The sequence below is a fragment of the Podarcis raffonei genome, chromosome 7 (genome assembly GCF_027172205.1).
Source record: "Podarcis raffonei isolate rPodRaf1 chromosome 7, rPodRaf1.pri, whole genome shotgun sequence".
NCBI classification, from domain to species: Eukaryota; Metazoa; Chordata; class Lepidosauria; order Squamata; family Lacertidae; genus Podarcis; species Podarcis raffonei.
The window spans coordinates 24,715,461-24,736,775 of record NC_070608.1 but is presented as its reverse complement, the minus strand read 5'-3'; the positions used below and the strand labels follow the sequence as shown (position 1 = coordinate 24,736,775).

At 44.8% G+C, this 21,315-nt stretch overlaps 1 protein-coding gene across 3 annotated transcripts in view; it reads left to right on the top strand.

Annotated features, from left to right (window-relative positions):
* CPQ (carboxypeptidase Q) overlaps window positions 1–21,315 on the top strand; it is a 157,075-nt gene that overhangs the window by 11,988 nt on the left and 123,772 nt on the right. For 2 of the 3 annotated variants that reach the window (XM_053395585.1, XM_053395587.1), the window contains one exon: window positions 14,261–14,720. In XM_053395585.1, coding sequence (XP_053251560.1) covers window positions 14,291–14,720 — 430 coding nt within the window. In that variant the 5' untranslated portion in view covers window positions 14,261–14,290. Of the gene's footprint in view, window positions 1–12,900; window positions 12,976–14,260; window positions 14,721–21,315 lie in introns of all 3 variants that reach the window. The other variant, XM_053395586.1, reaches the window with a different exon arrangement.

The window sequence follows — 21,315 nt, the reverse complement described above, 5'->3', positions numbered from 1 at the left end:
CACATTGTGATTCAATACCTTTATTTTCTAAAATAAACATTTTCTTGTTTCAAAAAATGAGAATGTGGCTGCTAGTATTCTAAGTGGGAGCATATTTATCTGCTTGTTTCATTTGTATCCCGTACGTTCAATGTAAATGTATGTTCCCAGGGTAGAAACAAAAAAGCACAATGTATTATTATTATTATTATTATTATTATTATTATTATTATTTATTTAGTAATCAATAAAATATAAAACATGCAGTTGACAAAATAATAATAAACATTTTCAAACTAACCCAGCAAATTAAAACAGCAAATGGCAGCAGCCCATTCATACAGAACTGGGGTCCCCACTGTGGTGCCTGTGGGCATTGTGGCACCTTCAAGTGCCCCCCTTGTGCCTGCCAAGCCCCCCCCCGGCCTCTCCTTTTTTTTTTGATTAATTGCATTTTTATGACTTCAGATAGGCGTAGCTTACTTTTTTGCCTGTGTTTTGGATTGGAAATAGGTGTTTGACCTGTTGGGGGGGGCAAGGAAGGGTCCCCCCCCGTGAACTGTATTTTGCGGCGCCTGTGACAGTTTCTTGTTGGTGGCATCCATCTGTCTCAAGAGACAATGGAGTGTGCCTCCGGGGGTGAAGTCAACGGCACCAACGTTACCAAAAAGATCACTCAGTTTGCCTGTGTCCCCTTACCAGTCTTTTGTTTACTATTGCCTCTATGGTTTGGAAAGAGGTTGAGACTATAGCATAGAACTAAAATATGAAAAACAGTCCCTGGTATGCCATCCTGAGGATAATTCTGAAGTCCTCCAGCTGACGAAGAGCTTTAAGTCCGAATGAACTTTCTCAGAGTTGAACTGCAGTGCTGGCAGTGTAATGGAAGAGTCAATGACTAATTCATTCATCGTTATGAATGCATTCTGCTGCGCTTCCTCTACCTTACTCAAAAAGGGTCCTCTGCCGTGCTAAAATGGGGTGTTTTTGCAGGAATTAAAATGAGCTAGAATTGGCACTTAAAAAAAAAATGACAGTGCTTTTTGAAACGATGAAGAAAACCACGCTTTTAATGTCAGTTGTGACTAGCTGAGGTAGACTGTGGCACAATACCCTCTGGAAAAAATCAGAATGGCTTGAAAGCATGCATAGAAAATGTGGTGACAATAATCACTGAGAACCTGATGGGTTGAGTCCAAGGGACTTAGCATTGCAAGCTGCTGAAATTTTAAAAGTAAATTGGTATCCTTGATAACAAGGCCAAAAGAATGCTTAAAAGAAGTGAGTAAGTGGCTTTTCTGATGGAGAGGAAGGCTGGGGGAGGGGGCTCCTCCGTGGCAGAAAGCAAACATTGGGCCAAATGAGGCATTTTGGAATTGGGCCAGAAGTGGGACGTTGTTGCACAGTGGGCTGCCCAAGAGTGAGCGTTGTTGCCGCTTACTGAGAGGGATGAGTTGTGTAGGGTTGCCATATTCCCAAAAGTGAAAATCTGGACAAAGTTGTTGACCATTTTTGGAAACATCTGCCCCCCCCAAAAAACCCACAAGTATTTGGGCTTTTTTTGGATTCTAAAAGCATTTTTCTTTAAAAGATTGCCCTAGTTGCCCTAAGTCCAGTTTTTCCAGGACATTTTGCCGATTTGGCAAAAATCCAGATGTATGGCAGCCCTAGCATGGTGGGAAACTCCATATGGTGTGGGCCCGGTGACAGGAATGTCTGCTTGATGCCACCCCCACGCCAACTGCGCCTCCTGTCTCTCACCTCCTTTTGTTAAATGGCAGCGGCACTCAGATTTGGGAAGCCAGGTGTGTGATGCTGCCACTCACGCAAAAATTATAAAATTAATGTTGTATGTGACTTGGTTGCTCAATTTGGACTTTTTGCATGTTTTTTTTTAATTAAAAAGTATTGCGACTTGCTGTTGCTTTTATTGATTATAGAAAAGTAATGATTTCTTGTAGCTGTTGAGAGTGAATTTCCGCATATTATTTGCTGATGTAATGTGTAATATTATATTCGAAATAGATCACTGAATGTTACTTTATCTAAGTTGTTTCTTTTAGAGTCATATTTTTTTATTATGGCTTATTTGCATTGTGTTGGATAGTTATTAAGATAATAGAATTTGGGGTTGGAAGGCACCATAGCATAAGGTTACCAGATTTTTTTCAATGAATCTGGGGACACTTTTCAACTTCAATGAATTTTGTATGGAGACTGATTTGTAAATCTGGGGACTGTCCCCGGGAAACGGGGACATCTGGTAACCTTACCATAGCAGGTCATCTGTTCCAGCTCCCTGCACTGCAGGAATCTTTTGTCCAACGTTTGGCTCGAACTCATAACCCTGAGAGATGTGTGATCCTTGCTATGTATTTTCCTGTTTATTCGCCTTGTAAGCACCTTGTGTATAAAGGTAAAGGGACCCCTGACCATTAGGTCCAGTCATGGCCGACTCTGGGGTTGCAGTGCTCATCTCGCTTTATTGGCCAAGGGAGCCAGCGTACATTTGGCCAGCATGACTAAGCTGCTTCTGGCGAACCAGAGCAGCACACGGAAACACCGTTTACCTTCCCGCCGGAGTGGTACCTATTTATCTACTTGCACTTTGACGTGCTTTCGAGCTGCTAGGTTAGCAGGAGCAGGGACCGAGCAACAGGAGCTCACCCCGTCGCAGGGATTCGAACCGCCGACCTTCTGATCGGCAAGCCCTAGGCTCTGTGGTTCAACCCACAGCACCACCCACGTCCCATCTTCAAAGGGAAGATGAGAGCAAATTCGAAAGCACGTCAAAGTGCAAGTAGATAAATAGGTACCGCTCCGGTGGGAAGGTAAACAGCGTTTCCATGCTCTGCTCTGGTTTGCCAGAAGCGGCTTAGTCATGCTGGCCACATGACCCGGAAGCTGTACATAGGCTCCCTTGGCTGATAAAGCGAGATGAGTGCCGCAACCCCAGAGTCGGTCACGACTGGACCTAATGGTCAGGGGTCCCTTTACCCTTTACCTTACTTTGACGTGCTTTTGAACTGCTAGGTGGGCAGGAGCAGGGACTGAGCAACGGGAGCTCACCCCGTCGCTGGGATTCGAACCGCTGACCTTCTGATTGGCAAGTCCTAGGCTCTGTGGTTTAACCCACAGCGCCACCTGCGTTCCCACCTTGTGTATAGCAATACACAAAAGCAGCATACAAATTCAAAGTGAAGTGAGACGAAACAATGCTCTTGTCATGCCCCACCCTCCGCCAGGCAATGCTCTCCACCTGTGGAGGGGCAACTGTATGCCATTCTATGCCCACATCTCCAGCTATCTACTGTGGTAAGGGTGCATGTGTGTAGGATTGTGTTCTTATTCGTTTTCCACCTTTTTACTTCAACCCAATCCTTCCTCCGGCCTTAATTTCTTCATCCTTCGGCAGAGCATCTGCAGTTGTTGACCCTGCCTTAAGTTTAAGCTTTGATTTTTCTCAAGCTCCCGGGAAGGGGTAAGTTATTAATTTATGTGTCTGACTGGTAGACAGAGGCACTTAGGCCCAAATAACCCCCAGGGTCCATTGGTCACAAGAAGGTTTGGCATGGGGCTATAAAAGAAGAGGAATGTGGGTCTGAGGATTAGGGACAGTCTATAAATTCATTGCAAAATAGCCAGCTTGTCCGCTTCTGGCATCAGCACATCTGAATGGCCTGTTAGTTGATAATAAATCACAGCTACCGACAGCTATTCTGAATGCAAGGTCCACATGGTTGAAATAAAATACCTTTTAGTCCCAGTGCTTAGCCTAAAGAGCATATTGCTTCTGTGCCAATGGAAAGGGAGAAAGGATCCCTCCCCATCACAATAGAATGCAATTCAAATTATGTCACTCCATAACTTCAGACAGCTGGCAATTGTCAGTCCACCATGTGTCTGGAGGAATTCAAAAAGGGTCGTTCGTATCTGATAGCCTGGAAAAGCTACCCAGCTTCTCAGCAATATCACCCAATGAAAATTGGCAGAATTTCAGCTGCACACAGTTAATAGATGGAGGAGCAATTGTATATATTTGTGTGTTTATATCTATATAAACAGGAATAGAAGAATTAACATTGCGGACCTTACCAGTGAGGATGGTGGTTGAGGAAACTTTGCTTCAAATGACAGATTCCCACCCCCCACCCCCCCTGGAAGTGCATACACTTCACAGAAAGCTTACTTTGCTTAAACAAACGTTAATTCCTCCTACAGCATTCACTGGGCACTCAGACTGATTTAGCATCACTTACCCAACAGGACAGGAAACAAGGCAAGATGTGGGCTCTGAGGCTTCTGCTGTTGGATGGCAGGCTCTGGTCCACTGAGGAAACTGAGCATGCTTTCCTCAAGACAAGCAGACTAATTGAAATGTAGTTTTTACACCTTTGAAATACGGGGTTTGTCTTATCAAAGTGGCACATCTTAAAAAGCCAGCTAATTCCCATCACAAAGGTTGATTCCTTTGTTCGCATCCCTCTAGCTCTGGTGGCAATATCCATGCCACTAATGTTACATTTGGTTTATATGATGTTTACGCCTTATGCTGCGGTTGCCAACGTGGCAACCTGTGGGCACACAGGTACCCACTGAGACCTTCTCCCTTGCAGCCTTGTGTTATACAGAAATAGGAAAATGAAGTAACCTGCTTTCCTGACTTTTGCGGAATATATTAACCAGCTCCCTCACAATTTTGTTCTCCAAGGAATATTCGGGTTCCAGGAATGGTCTGACAGAGGATCATGGCTTCCCCAATTATAGCTCTGTGTGGCCTTGTTGCATAAATCTAACATGGGCACAGCCCTTAAACTCTTGTTACATATTAAGTAGTTTTTAAATCCAGGAGTGATGTCTGGGAAGACGGCCATGTCCCAAAAACAGAATGTGTAAATCAGGCCAAGTATTTTCCCCATCTCCTTGGAGATATACAACAGGGTTTATTTAATTAAAACAAAATCATGTTACTTAAACCAGCATATCGATTCAAAATACTTCCAAACTGACCCTTTTTTAAAAAGCCTTGTTGTTTAACACTGTTGTTCTAAATTCACGACATAAGAAGGAAGCTGTTCTGAAATCAACAGAAATTACCTGTCCTGAACAATGTGTGGCATGTTATTTACAGTGACTGGTATCAGGTTTGCTCCAGTGAGTATATGGATAAGTATTAAAAAAATAAAACTATCTGGCAGCATCTTACAAATGGTAGTTATCCCACTGTTTTCCAGCTCAGAGGAGAAACCTAAGTAGAAGTTATTCATCCATTCTACTGGCAAATTAAAAGAGGAAAAACCCCGGCAAATTGCATTAAAAGAGGTGTTTTGCCATTTCTAGGAAAGCTTCCCAGCAATGTTCAGAGTTCATTATCTGCAGCGGAACTGCACAGGGTCTTCTCTGCTGGAATGCTGCTTGAGGGTGCCCAAGAAATGCCTTTGTAACTGCTGTTTGATTTGACAGTCTGATTGTATTCGGTTTCCCTAATTCCACAGGGCTGGCCAAGCTGCCGGTGCAAGAGCTGACAGATAGTGACAGCTCCATACTCACTGCTGTTTCGAGAAACTTAGGGAGATCGCATTACAACTTTTGACTCCAGAAACTTGCATTTTCCAGGGTAGGTTGGGGTTGAGAAGCTATGCTTCTTGATAGAGAAGGCTTCTTGCTGCGCTGCTCCGTTTTAGTATTCACTTGACAAGCAGAAGGGTTGCATGTTGATATTTTGCAACCGGTGCTTTCTTCGCTCCAGGCCTGAGAGTGGACATCTCCAAGAGTAAGCAGGAAAATAAACAAGGTTTTTAAGACAACCATATTTGTACATCTCTTGTGCTAGATCAATTCAACCTTAATTTATTTCACCACCGTCCTAAGTCGGGCTGGGCTTTATTTTGATAAATCGTCCCAAACCTGTCTCAAGTCATATTGTGATATTGGTTTCAAGGTTTTTGACCTGTCAATATATTGCAAATTGTTATGTGTGTGTGCTATGAAAAACTCACAACGTGTGAAAAACCATGAAGCCAACCAATGCCTATACATAGCTTGATCCTTATTTCAGACATGGTGATATATCAGTATACAGTGGTACCTCGGGTTAAGAACTTAATTTGTTCCGGAGGTCTGTTCTTAACCTGAAACTGTTCTTAACCTGAGGTACCACTTTAGTTAATGGGGCCTGCCGCTGCATCGCTGGTGCACAGTTTCTGTTCTCATCCTGAGGTAAAGTTCTTTACCTGAGGTAATATTTCTGGGTTAGTGGAGTCTGTGACCTGAAGTGTCTGTGACCTGAAGTGTCTGTAACCCGAGGTACCACTGTATTGCAATGTTTAGCTGGTGATATATCGTGATGTTGAAAACGAGATATCACCCAGCCCTAGTCCTAAGCATGTGCTTGGTTAGGAGCCAGGAGCAAGGCTGACAAATCCCCCCATTGAGATGGGCCCAAATCTGACCCTCCAGGCCCCCACCCAGCCATACCCCTTTTTGCTCTGCTGTGGGCCTCCCCAAGTGTTGTTACTACAATGTGTTCATAATGCGACTGCGGGGAGGTGTAACAGAGAGGGAGAGGCGTTGCAGAAAGCGGTTTGCCAAACTGCTCTCTGAAACGCCTCCCACCCTCCTTTAAAAGAGGCAGAGCGTGGGGGCGTTGTGAGGGGTAAAGGGAAAGGGGTTGTTCAGGTGTAAAGAGAGGAAGGGTCAGCCAGGTGTGGGGGAAGCAGGTTTGGCAGGTAGGTGGGATTGGCAAACAGGGGTGGCAGCCCCATATTTGTGTGTATGTACATGTGTAGACGTGTATACACACACACACACACACACACACACACACACACACACACACACACACTCTGCTTTGGGAGTTTCCGTGAGGCAAAGCCGACCAGTTCAAAATCCATCAAAATGTATAGCAGAACACAACTCTGAGCCCCCAAACACAAAGAGATAACTCTTATTGAACAAGTATGAGCAGGCTTTCAGAAATACCTCAATTTCTTCCGTTTTCAGCCTTTGCTGCTCTATTTCCATCACAGGAAACAACCCCATAACTTAAAAACAACAACGCCATAATTCCTCTTATATTGCACATTCAGCTAACCTCTGAGCCAACTTTTTCCACAGCTGTCATAACAAGCTGACTGTTAGATGCTACTAACTGTACCAGACGCCCCCGTGTACCATGCAAGTTTCTTTCCTTTGCCCCAGGGCTTTAAAAGTCTAATCCGATGTTATCCAAGCCACCTCATGTACTCCCAGGTATATGATTTCCTGTATCCCTTGGAGGAGAATCAAACGGAAAACATCGTTAGGAAATTATTAGATTATGCACAGATTTAGGAGACCTCTTAGCAATTAAGTGGATATTAACCTGAGCCTATTGTTTCTTTTCCACATTTCCTATTCGGCATCATGAATTAGCTCCTTTTGATCTGCAAACGTCAACAAGGATTTCTAGAAATTCTGTATAAAAATAGAAGCATTGCTCAAGCTTTCTTCATTTAGGCTGTCCTCTCTCTCTCTCTCTCTGCGCCTCTCTCTGTCTCTTTCCATTTAGCCCATGATTGATGAATAAGCTCCTAGGTAATTATTTTGATGTTTTGATGTCATTTTTGTGTTCTGACACTCTTAAGCTCACATACTTAAATTATCTTTTTTATTTATTTATTTTAAAAAAGTTCTGGGCACCACAGTTTAAGAAGGATATTGACAAGCTGAAAGGTGTGCAGAAGAAGGCGACCGAGATGATCAAGGAAGGGTCTGGAAACCAAGCCAGTTGAGGAACAGTCGAAGGAAAATTGTGTAATGCTTTGTCAGTAGAGAGATTTGAAGGGATGGGTTTTTTTTCACGTTTGCAGCCTCTATGCGACACCGGTTTATGCTAATTCATTTCCTCCAAGGTCTGATTTCTACTCGGGACATTTCGCGTAACCCTGTTAATGTTTTTCTCTTGTTCAAATGTTTTTTGTCCCAAAGTTCGCTTCCCTATCTTAATGTGCGTGGTTAAGCATGTTATCTCCCTATCTTGTATAAACTATGGAAATGACAGGTTTCATGACTCAGACTGGGCTGCGGAGTGGGTGTGGCAAGAGGACAGTCCTGAGGAGCTTCGTCCACCTGCTGCACTATGGTTAAGAGTTCAACCAAGGCTACCAACCAGTGTGGTTTGGGCTTTATTACTCAGGAAGTCTGGGGTAGCTCAGCTGATAAATCATGAGGCTCTTAATCTCAGGGTTGTGAGTTTGAGCCCCAAGTTGGGCAAAAGATTGCAGGGCATTGCAGAGGGTTTCGTGACCCTCTGATTCTAAGAAAGCCATAAACCAGAGATGGGGGAGGTTTACCATTCCCAAAGGCCACATTTGCATCTGGGTGGCATTTCAGGGCCACATCCCTGTGATGAGCAGGCTGGAAAATGGACAGAGCAATGCATGGTATACAGTTCACGAGTTTCTACATGGCATGTCCCTCCTCATCCTGCAGGCAAGAGCCCTTATCAGAGATCAAGAACTCATTTTGGACAGGCAAAACAGCACAGGGAGGGCTGGTGAGAGGTGCTGGGGGAAGTCCCAAGATAGAGAGGTCTGGAGGGCTGTGTGTTTGCCCTCTCCACAGGTATGAGCTTCGTTATCTCTGCACAAAACCTTGGGCTGGGTTGCTGGGCTCCCCTTTCAGTGTAGTAGCAGGAGCAGTAACAGCTAACAGGTGTCAGCTGACACATGCCACTTCTGCTCCCCCACAATGCATTGCCAGTTGGGGGCACTGTGTGTGTGGAACGGCAGGCGGTAGCCAGCTAGGGGACCATTAAGAATACAGTGGTACCTCGGGTTACATACGCTTCAGCTTACAGACTCCGCTAACCCAGAAATAGTGCTTCAGGTTAAGAACTTTGATTCAGAATGAGAACAGAAATCGTGCTCCGGTGGCGCAGTGGCAGCAGGAGGTGCTTCAGGTTAAGAACAGACCTCTGGAACGAATTAAGTACTTAACTCGAGGTACCACTGTATAACAAGAAGAGCTTGCTGCATCAGGCCAGTGGCCCATCTGGTCCAGCATCTTGTTCTCACAGTGGCTGGTCTGTGGGAGACCCTGGTGCAAAAAAAAATTGCCATCCCCCCATCGACAGCTTGGAGTAGGCTTGGGAGTCGTGGGTGGGCGTCGCATGTCACTCCCTCAGCGATGACACTTGGGGTGGTCCGCCCCCCTTCCTACGCCTCTGCGCCCCTGCCCCCGCGACTCCCAAGTACCCATAGCCGTCGGGGGAAGGGGGGAGCTATGCCGCTTTGCCAGGGCACTGGCATAGCGGCACAGCTCGTTATCTGGGGCACTGGCAAAGCGGGAGCCGCTTACGGCGAGCCAGGGAGGGAGGGAGGCTGGGAAGGGGCCCCTGGCTCACCATAAGTGGCTCTTGCCGGCGGTGGAGGAATCCCACCACCGTCCGTACGGCGCTCCAGCGGCGCCGGTGGCAAACCGCTATGTACAGCGCATGTTCAGCGTCGCTATGTACAGCACATGCGTGCGACACCACACGTGCGTCGTACGTAGCGGTTTGCCACTGGTGCTGCTTGAACGCTGTACGGATGGTGACGGGATCCTTTGCTCGCGGCTACAGCCCCGAACGGAAGATCCTCCACATGAGGCTGCGGCCACACGATGGCTGTTCGCGCTACTGCGCCCGGGCTGGGGCAGCAGGGCAGGCACCCCTGAGGGGTGCCTTCTTGTCACCCCCCAAGACATGGAACCCAGGGCACACCGCCCCCCCCACCTTGTGACACCACTGGCAGGAACCAAGCACAGCACCACTCTCAGCAGCTGCTGTTCGGAAGTTCTTCTACCTGGGAGGCTGACTATTGTCACTAGGGGTGGTCAGATACCTTACTTTAGAGAAGACAGACTTTGGTTTAAAGTAGAGCTGTGCTAAATAATAATAGTTATCCCCCATGTGTTTCATTAGTATTCTCCATCAAGTAATGAGAAAAGGAATTACACCAGTAAATTATTGAAGGAGAAAGTAAATTTTGGTGAAAATTCCCATGGGGTGCTGTGCAGGGTTTTGTTGTCCTGGCCATGCTTTCAAGGTAGTCAGGAGTGAGTGTCTTTTCATTCCATAAATCAGTTCTTTGCCTGAACTCTGCAGCCTTGCTTTTCCTGAAGATCCCATGGTGCCCAGTGTTGGGTTCTTCTGTTAGCACAAGAAAGTGGGGTGGAGTGGGTGGGGATTGTTATTTAATTGAATTTGTATACCACCTTTCACCCGTAGATCTCATGTCAGCTCACAGCATAAAAATGCAATATAAAAGCACTAAATACGTAAGGAGAACAAGAGCAGAAACAAAACAAAGAAGTAATTAAATTCATCCAAGGATCACAGGGTGGTTTACAATATAAAAACACAAATATACATAGCGTGGTAACAAACAATACCATTACCCGCTGCTGCTGCCTACTCTGTGCCTGACAGGTGCTGGCTTTAATTTGTTTAAGTGAAGCTTTTTTATTTTTAAATATATTTTTTTTAAGATGCATTGCAGGAGGTTGGACTAGATGATCTTCTGGGTCACTTCTAACACTACAATTCTATGATTCCATGATTCTATGTGAGTTCCTATGGACCCTTTTCAGGTTGGGAAATGTAGGCAGCCTGGAGGCAGCAAGGTTTTAGAGAAATGTGTCTCCTCGCTCCCCTTCCAATAAACACCACCTATGGCAACCAAAATTCTGAAGAAGTTCTAATGCACCTGGAGAATGAGGCAGAAAAAGAGAAGTCTCTTGTTCAGGGAAAGGTAACTTTTTGAGAAACCGGGGGAGGGGGGGCAGGTTTCAACATAGCACTAGTTTGAAAGAAGAGAGAGTTTGGACTTGATATCCTGCCTTTCACTCCTCTTAAGGAGTCTCAAAGTGGCTAACAATCTCCTTTCCCTTCCTGCCCCACAACAAACACTCTGAGGTGAGTGGGGCTGAGAGACTTCAGAGAAGTGTGACTAGCCCAAGGTCACCCAGCAGCTGCATGTGGAGGAGCGGGGAATCAAACCCGGTTCACCAGATTACGAGTCCACTGCTCTTAACCATTACACCACACTGGCTATCTGGTCCAAGTCAAGTCCAGTTTATAGATAAATAATAAAAAGGGAGAACAAGGGTCTTGGGCAGATAGCAGCTGGAAAGAAGACTAAGCAGGCAACCAGGCCGCCTGGCCACAGTCTCTCTTGCTACGGTGAGATGTATTTATGTTTGAATTATGGTAGTTATTGTTACATGTGCAGCTATACATGTAAATAGACATATGCCAGTTTTATGCAAGTCTGCCTTTAGAGGGATGTGTTTCCTTTATTTGAATTACAGCAATTTCTACATGCCTGTGGGTGATTAGCTCTCCCTGTTTTGCAATGTGTTAGTAGCAGCACTGTAGCAAAACACAAATGAGCAGAAATGTCATCCTGCCAAGTTAGAGAGGTGGTTGTGCAGCTGTTGGCAGTGGGTTGATGGCAGGCCTAGTTCTCCCTTGGGTTACATGGCAGGCATTGGGTCCCCAGTAGCTACCCAAAGATGCCTATGATGCTGGTCCTGTCAAGAGCATCTTGGTTTGCATTTCCCGTTCTGTATCCTTTTGTGATGGACATCTATGGGTAGCACCTGTTCAGATTCTCCCCTCTCTTTTTTAATGCTATGAGACTTGACAGGTAGACAAAGGCTCCATGTTCAGAGTCAGTATAGCGCTGAAGATCAGATGTTTGCTGGGACAAGCGATGGTGGAAATCTGTCTGCTTTTGAGCTCTGCTTTTAAGCTTCCTGGAAGCATTTGGCTAGCCAGTTTTGAAAACAGAATGCTGGACCAGATGGCTCTTTGGTCCATAAGAGCTCTTCATATGTTGCTATTTTCTTTTTCTCTCGAAGCTGTGGATGAGCTAGCAGGGCTTGCCCTTACGGAGCAAACGGAACTGTGTGTGTGGGGGGGATGTACTCCCTGACCTTGAGACAACTGCTATGCTGGCGATCTGAATCAAATTTTCAGCTGTCGACACAGTATTATCCATGTTGCATTCAATCACAGTGCACTGCTTCCAGCCGTTCCCTCTCCTTCTCTCCAGCCTTGGCCTAGTTCATGGGTGGCCGGTGCAGTTGCCTCCAGATGTTGCTGGACTCCAACTCCCATCAGTCCCAGGCAGCATGGCCAATAGCTGGGGATGATAGGTATTGCAGTCCAGCCGCATCTGGAAGGCACCGCTCTGGCCTAGTTAAAGCCCTTCTGCAGGCCTGTGTATAAAACCTGGCCAGGGAGCTGTGGGTGACCCTGTTAATAGCCCAGTTAAACTACAGACAACAGATAACACAGCTCAAAGGCCATCAAACTAGAGAAATGGTTGTGAACACCACCACCACGCTGGAGGGCCCTTGATGTAAGGGTTAATCTTTCCTCCCCACTTGTAAACTCCAGATAGATTGTCCACTCAGGACAATTACGGTATGGGGGGAATTAACCCCAGGGGCAATGCACACCCCAAAATTGTCACCACGTTGCAGTTAGACTCAGTGGGGGGAACTATTCTGTAGTAGGCTTCTATCTATCTCCCTAATTTCAGTGGGGAGATGGGGTCTTTCAGGTGATAACAGAGGCTACTGCAGGTTAATGTGTGCCCGCAGGCACTGCGTTGGCGACCCCTGAATTAGCTACTCCTTTTCACCATTCTGGTGGCACAATCTTTCCTGTACAGCTATGTGTTTGTGTTTTCCCCATTCGTTTCTATGCAGCATACCCTTCAAGTGTCCCGATTTTCCCAGGACATCCCGGAATTGCAGAAGCCATACTGGCTTCTGATTTGATCCCGGAGTATTCCCATTTTCCCCCTCCAGCACCACGGCCACCAAATTCGGGGAGGAGGATAAGCTTGCAGTGGAGCTGTGTTCTCGCTTCAGACCTCTGTCTCTTACAAGAGTGCAGCACCAAAAGAGACGCATCCCAATTTCAGCAGAGGAGTGTTGGAGGGTATGATACAACTTGCGCAGAAAGTAAGAAATGGGGATTGTGTCCTGTAGTCCATTAAGGGGGGGGGGAATCACAAAACATACAGAAGACAGTCCCTCCAACCTGTGCAATTTCAAAGCACTTAAAAAATAATAATACATGAACTAATTAGCAGTCCGCCCCTGCACGGAACCACTTGATGCTGAGAATATTCTTCTTTGTAGAATAAAGTTCAATTTTGCATCTGGGATTAGTTCTTTAAAGATAAGTCTGCTTTATTCTTATGACAATTATAATTAGCTCTTAATAAGGGTTATGAAGTTTTAAAAAACTGAAACGGGGACTGGGTTTTAACTTTTTTTTTTTTTTTGGCAGAAATAAAGTATTCTAGTGTGAGGTCCTATTGTTACAAAGCCTCTTAAATGTCAGTTTAGATACATCTATAGGTTTCTTTTATCTCTCCCCTACCATTCAAAGCATAAGAGTGTAATATTTAGCATTCTAATTGCAGCTTGGTTAATTTTAAAAGGAACGGATAATGGTTGTGTGTCCCCTTTTATGTATAGCAATAACGAGTATTTGATATGCATTCTGCATCTTAATTCTTTGCCATGTTTTTTTTTCCTCTTAGGAAAAGACCCTTAGAAGCATTTCAAAGACTTCTAGATCCCAACAGTTCTTACTTGTCAGTTTACTTAAATAATAATACTGACATATTATTGAGAGAGGATTGAGAATGTAGAGGACATAACTGAATGTGAAGCTTTAAAACAAGAGGTTGCAAAGGAGAGGCTGGCTGCCCTTACTCAACTTGATCTGAAATGTTTCTGGAGAAATGGATTACCCTCAAGAGTAGTACCACCTGGAACCTTGGCATGCAGCATGGCACCCGCTTCTAAGACTCCATCCACCAGGGGGCAGAACTTAGTAGTAAAGGGTTTGACCTCATGCACTGATGGTCAGAGCCAATGAGTGAAGGTGCAAAGCTCTTCCACTTGTGGATGGAACCCATAGAAAAAGCTGTGTCAAGGCGCACTGCTTTCTCATGTGCTAAAAGTTGCCGGCCCTCAAGCAATACATCCATACAAGATACTCACTAGACAGCAATGCTGCAATCCATTGGTAGTCATTTAAGCTGAACTAAAGTGTGTGTTGGTGTCTGCAGTTGTTCTCATTTAGCTTTAAAGATGACCACCCACAAACTGGCCTCGCCTTTCTGCAACTTCGCAACTTTCGCTGTGCAACTTTTGCACACTCCCAAACTGGAGTAGCCCATGAACAGCTTTCTGACTGCCTGTTATCTTTCCCCACCCCCTCTCCCTCCTACAGATTGACCCATAAAATTTAGAGCGGAGAAAAATGAAGCTTCTGTATTTAATAGCTCTCATTTGCCTGTTTCCTCAAAGCGAAGAGAATCCGTTAAGCAGTGACAATGCCGGCCCCCGAAGATCATTTGAAGACATTAAGAGGGAGATAGCGGGCTATTCAGATGTTGCTAAGAAGATTATCGACCTTTCCATCCATGGCAAGGCTCAGAACAGATCCTATGAAAGGCTTGCATTCTTTGTGGACACTTTCGGGCCGAGAGTGAGTGGTTCCAGAAACCTAGAACTAGCTATCCAGTACATGCACAAAGTCTTGAAGGAAGATGGCCTGGAAAATGTCCACCTGGAGCCGGCAAAAATCCCCCACTGGGAAAGGGGGGAAGAGTCAGCAATGATGATGAAACCACGGAACTACAGCATTGCCCTATTAGGGCTTGGTGGCAGCATTGGGACTCCTCCAGAAGGTAATGTCTGAGTTTGCAGAATTATTTTAGGGTATATGTACACTTCCCCATCAAGCGAGATATAACAAATCAATAAAATACAAAGTTAAAATTCCAAGAGTTGAAATGCATTAAAACAGCATCAAAACAGCAACAGAATGTTGTGGGAAACATCAGCTGTAACAAACATCTTTGTTAGAGTCAAGGAATAATTTTTTCTCTTTCCACGGCCAAAAATAAGTAATTGCAGTGAGACTTCCGTTTTCTGCATATCTCACTAATAAGCAATGGAGGAATCAATTTCAGTTTCCCATTTTTTTTCCAGTCTTAAGTTCAGTTTCTAATATTTCTGCATCATCTGCATTTTAGTGTATGTTTCTCCTAATCTACACATTTTTGTATACAGCTTCGGCCAATATTGACATTTTTCCAAGCAGTTTCCTCGAAAGTTCATTTTCGTATGTTCTTTTCATTAATATAGCCGCTCTTATACACACTTTACTCCTAATATACACATTTTTTGTGCACACAAAACTTGGAGAGTAGCGTGAATTTTGAAGGATGGGTGTGTTTCTGTTTGCATATTGTTTTAGGAGGTATGAATTTGGTAGGTTTGCATTAAAATGCAAACTGAAATAAACTCCCCTTCCTATCACAAACTTATTGCTGCAATTTGCCTGGTGTGTCAAAATGATCTTTTGCATAATCAGTTGCATATTTGGACGTCACTGTGAACACCTTGGTGTGGAAAACATGAAGTGGGTGTTTGTGTTTATTAGGGCTTTCTGTCAATGTACATTAGGCTATGAAATATTTGAGGCATTTTTCCTACCAGTTGACCCTCAACATATCATATTCCCCAGCCCCATGGTGACTAACCATCCCCCCCCCCCGCTTTGACCATCAAGAGAAATGGGGAGCACATCATGGAAAACGTAGTCCTGGAAAGAAATATAAAGTTAGAAAAGAAATCATTTTCCTTGATAAAACATTGGCTTCCTCCCATCTTAGTGGAAACTTCTATAGGTATCAGAGCCAATTCCAACAAAATGATTTTCCTCTGTGGAAGAATACTTGTGAAACTTTGTCAGGCTGCAAAATCCACATATTTTTCTGGCGAGATCCGTGAGCAGTAGCAGACCTGAGTTAATTCCCTGCTCTCAGATCTCTCTTGCAGAATCCACTTGGACTCGTCATCCTGATGTAGTCTTGGAACCTTGCCTCAGCCATGGCTGTTAATCGGCAACACTAAGCAGGAAGTAAGTCTCCACAAATCTACTGGAATGTTCTTCTGAGCAAGGCTGCTTTGGGTAGAACTACCTGGAGCCTTCGCCACCACAGGGCACCAGAAAAAAAGTAGCTTGCCAAAGGGCCAAATTAGATGAGATGGTAAATGTGTTTAACATGTCTTGTTGTTGTTTAGTCGTTTAGTTGTGTCCGACTCTTCATGACCCCATGGACCAGAGCACGTCAGACACTGCTGTCTTCCACTGCCTCCCGCAGTTTGGTCAAACTCATGCTGGTAGCTTCGAGAACACTGTCCAACCATCTCACCCTCTGTCGTCCTCTTCTCCTTGTGCCCCCAATCTTTCCCAACATCAGGGTCTTTTCCAGGGAGTCTTCTCTTCTCATGAGATGGCCAAAGTATTGGAGTCTCAGCTTCAGGATCTGTCCTTCCAGTGAGCACTCAGGGCTGATTTCCTTAAGAATGGATAGGTTTGATCTTCTTGCAGTCCATGGGACTTCAAGAGTCTCCTCCAGCACCAGAATTCAAAAGCATCAATTCTTCAGCGATCAGCCTTCTTTATGGTCCAGCTTGTACCATGGTGCCTGGGAAGAGGGCTTAATCCCACCCCGTCTGCGGTTCTGCAGTTAGTGATGTAAGAAGGTGTCATATACTGTAGTGTCCTGTATTCATCACATGCACCACCGTTTCCATTTTACTGCAGTTCATCTTCACCAAAATTGATGCTTTTTGTATCTGTTTATGCTATCCGCACTCCCATCATCATAGGAGTGCTCTTGCAAACTCACTTGACTCTCCCTGTTTTTTAAAATGTATTTTTTTAAAAAAATTGAGGGGACATGTTTCCTATGTTTTCTGTTCTTAGAAAACTCAGCATAGCATTTTTTTTAAAAAATCAACTTTGGGCAATTGGATGGGGCTTGCACAGGCTGTGAAAGGGAGGCAGCATCTTGAGGCCTCCCTAGCAGGTGACATATTCCATTAATGCAGCAAGGAGCTGTCAGGAATAGCTCCTGTTCTTCCTCGCCTTGATGAACAATCATGAGCTCATGTTATTATGTTTTCATCGCTTGATGCGGTGTGTAAATGGAGCACTGGGATGAATTACCTGGTGCCTATTCTGCTCGTCTGTTAACGAAGCGGATATGTCATGTAGATTGCAGTGCCAGCCAGCACAGACCTCAATTCCCCACCCCCTTTTATTTTCCTACTGGAAAATGAAAATCTGCAGATCCCTGGCTTCATTTTCACTGGCTCTTTGGATGAGCCTGTCACTGAGACATTTCTTAGGTACACGGCTGCCCTCTTCATTAGAAGCGGCTGCAGTCTATCAGTTCACCTCACTTGGGTGCCTAGCAAACTTCAGTAGATTTCTCACTCAGTACTCAGATTTGGCATGCTTGGCCCTTGGCGGGGGACGGTTTGGGGAGGGGGAGTTTGGAAGTCCAGACAGCCTGCCAAGTTAGATTTTTCTCACCTTTCTTATCTATTCCTGGAATCAAACTTCAAGGTCTGCCCACAACCTTTCTTAATTTATTCCCCACCCCCCAGTTGTAGGCAGAAGCAGCATATTTTCAATGTGTAATGAATTTTCAATTGGAAACCAATTTTGTGTGGCCTGGTCTGAGCTGCAGAAAGAGAGGTTCTGGAACTCACCATGAACTCCTCCCTCTTTCTCTTAGCATGGCAATGGCACCCACCTGAGAGCTGCTGGAACTGAGTTCCAGTGAGTTCCCCCTGAAGAAAATGTCCTGGACGCTTGGTGTTTCGCTGCCCACGCCACAGTATCTCCCCGCCGTTATTGTTTCAGTCCTGCCTGGATTGGATTTCAACCCTCTTGCCCACACGCAGTGCCCCTCCAGCACCTTCCTCTATTTGGATTAAAAACAAAACAAAACTTGAATAGAGAGCAACTGGTCAGCATCAGCACACCGGCAGCACTGAACTTCCTGCTTCCTGGTTGTTTATAAGCTTGTCCTTTGGTCTTGCATCAGATCAAACGCAGTGGGAGCAACTAAAGGAGCTCTGAAGGATAGGGATGCTTGCGGATTTAATTCAGTCCGGGTTTCTACGTGAACCCAGCCAGGTTCATGCTTCCTGTGCTGGTTCACATAGTGGAATGCGAAGAGCTCCCGAAGGATCTCTGCCGACTGGGTGAGTGGGCATTAAAATGACAAATGTGATTCAATGTGAGCAAATGTATAATAATAAATAATAATAAATTTTTCTTTATACCCCGCCCTTCCCGGTTCAGAAAACCGAGCTCAGGGTGGCTAACAACAAATTTTAAACACTTACCGGTAATTGATGCAACAAAAAACAGCATAAAATACAGTATAAAACGCGAATAACCATAAACTCAGAATTCAAAAAATCAATTTAGGGGGAAAATCCATCCAATGAACATTAGATGATCACCAGGGCTAGCTGGCTTAGATAGTTCTATTTGGGCCAGCGAGGAGACCAGGGGAGAATTAGCTGTGAGATCCCAGAGCGGGTAATCTTCATAAAAAGGGGACGGGGAGGAAAGGAAGGGGAATAAAAGATCAGGCTGAGTTCAAATTGAAAGCCAGGTGGAATAGCTCTGTCTTATAGGCCCTGCAGAAGGAAGTTAAATGCTGCAGGGCACTGGTCTCATCGGACAGAGCATTCTACCAAGTCGGAGCCATCACTTAGAAGGCCCTGGCCCTGGTGGAGGATAATCTGACTTCCTTAGGGGTCCACATATGGGAATAACAACAACAACAACAACAACAACAACAACAACAACAACAACAACAACAACAACAACAAAACTTCGCATAGAATTGTAGAGTTGGAAGGGACTCCAAGGGTTGTCTAATCCGACCCCTGCAGTGCTGGAATACCTTGATGAAGATGTCAACCTAGTGAGTGGCTGATGTGGGGTGTGGGGGAGAAGGCAAATTCCACGTTAGGGGTCATTAGAAAAAGAATCAAAAATAACATTGCCCATATCCATTATACCATTATAGAAATGGAGAGATTTTTGGCATGCAGTTCTGGTCGCCTCACCTGAAAAAGGAGCTGTGAGGAAAAGTTACAATGTTTGGAGATTTTTAGTTTACAAAAAAGTCAAGTCGGTGGGGTGTATGGAATGTGCATAGATATTTCTGTCTCTCATAACAGTAGAACCCATAGGTATCCTATGAAGCAGCATCTTGGAAGATTCCTGTCAGACAAAAGAAAGCACTTGACACACTGTGTAGTTAACCTGCAGGACTTGGTACTACAAGATGGCGACCGACTTGGATGGCTTTGAAAGGGCTTTAGACAAGATCAAGGAAGATCAGTGTCTACTAATAGTGATGGCTGTGCACTACCTCCAGCATCAGAGGGAAGGCGCTGAATGCCAGTTACCAGGGGTGGGAGTGGAGCTGAAATGAGAAGATTGCTGTTGTCCTCATGTCCTGCTTGTGGGATTCCCATTGGCTGCTGCAAGGACAGGATGCTGGGACTAGATGGACTTTTGTCTTGATCCAGTAGCTCTCATGATATCTTTTTATGTCACATCAAAGCCATCCAAGTTGGTCGCCATCTTGCAGTAGCAAATCCTGCAGGTTAACTCATCACATGTTGAGGCGGTGTTTCTGTCAGAGCTTCAGATATTACATCTTTATATAGCAGCTAGGAAACGGGCAGCGGTTTGCTGTTGAAAACTTCTTTAGTGCAAGCATCTAGATAAGACTACAGTGGAACCTCTGCTTACAACCATAATCAGTTCCGGAGGTCCAGTGATAACTAGAAATGTACATAAGTAGAGGCGCACTTTTCCATAGAAAGCAATGGAAAAGTGAATTGATCTGTTCTAGACGATGAAAAACACCCCCCTAAAACAGCAATTTGACATGGATTCTACTGTCTAACAAGACCATAGAGCCATAAAATGAAGGCAATAATTAATGTACTGTGCTATAAAATAAATAACATTTTTTTCTTACGTGCACTGAGGGTGGGTGGGCTTACCTGGCTACAAGCTGGGGGTGGGGCAAGGGTCAGTAAAGAGCTGATTCACTTTGGCCAGGGTCACTTTTTTTTCTTGCCAGGCCAGGTTCTTCTCTGGACTTCCTCAGGTTAGTTCCTCAGCGGGGTTTGGGGCTGCAGTGCGCCCTGCTGTGCCACTTGCAGGTGGCACCTCTTCCACAGCTTTGGGGGTGGGATGGGGGCCCTCTCCCCGGCATCAGAGGCCTCAGCGCTGCTCCGCAGTCGGCAGGGTGAGCTCCAGGCTGCTGGCAAGGCCTCTGTTCATATCTAGAGGAAAGTTCATAAGTCGAAGCACCTACTGAATGTCGTAACTGGAATCGTACGTAAGTAGAGCCGTACGTAAGTCGAGGTTCCACTGTAATTATAATTTACAGTTACAAATTGAAGAACAGAAAGGAGACTCTAGTGCTTTTTCATTCTTTCCTTTGGCCATGGCACAAACCAAGTGTGTGTGTGTAGGGGGTGTGTGACATTTGTTCCAGCATTTAGCTTTTACTGACGTGTTTTGTGGCTTCTAGGTGAAATGCACAGTGGTGGAATTCCAGGCATCCATTACGACTTCTATATTTAGCAGCCGAGCCTTGCTCTTGTTGTTGAACAGTTTCCACTTACTTCTGTAACTTGAGCATTGTGGTCATCTTGCGAACGATTTTGTAAAAACCATGAAACGTGGTTCCCAAATGTATGCTCAGTGAAAATATATGTAGTATGAGCACACACAAAAAACCATCCCATCTGGTTACCACTGTTACCTATAAACATTTGTTTGTTCTCTCAGGCAAGGCCACAGAGTAGGCAGAGAGGAAATGTTTATAGTGGGTGTTTTTTGTTTTCTTTTTACTTTTTGCTTAAGAGTTTGTACTAGAAATTCAGAAACTGCAGATCTTTGGGGGTTTTTTTTTTGTGTGTGTGGGTTTTTTTTTTAAGAGAAGAAGCAAAGCCTACTGAGAGGAATTCCTGCAGGCCGGCCACTGCTTTTGTGTTTTTATAAATCACTTTCACATCCACCCATGGGTTAAAAAATATCTGTATATGAAAAACATTGGTTTCATTTCAGAGAGGACTTCATGAAAGAGAATTTCCTGGCAGATTCTGCCCTTTATAATAATGTTTCATGTTACTCAGCAACCAAGCAAAACAATGGTCAGATTGTATCAATACTTTGAAGCTGTGTGGTGTGTTTAAAATGGAAATAATTGAAGCCCTGCAAATCTATATTCCTGACAGGAGACATAATGTCATTGTCCCTTGTTTTATTTTATTGAATTCTAGCGTATTGCAGGAATGATAAAAGGCACACATGCGTTATCTTGGAAATATGGGAGTGTTACTGTGCTGGGAGCTGCTATTCCCTAAGGCCTATGGGTC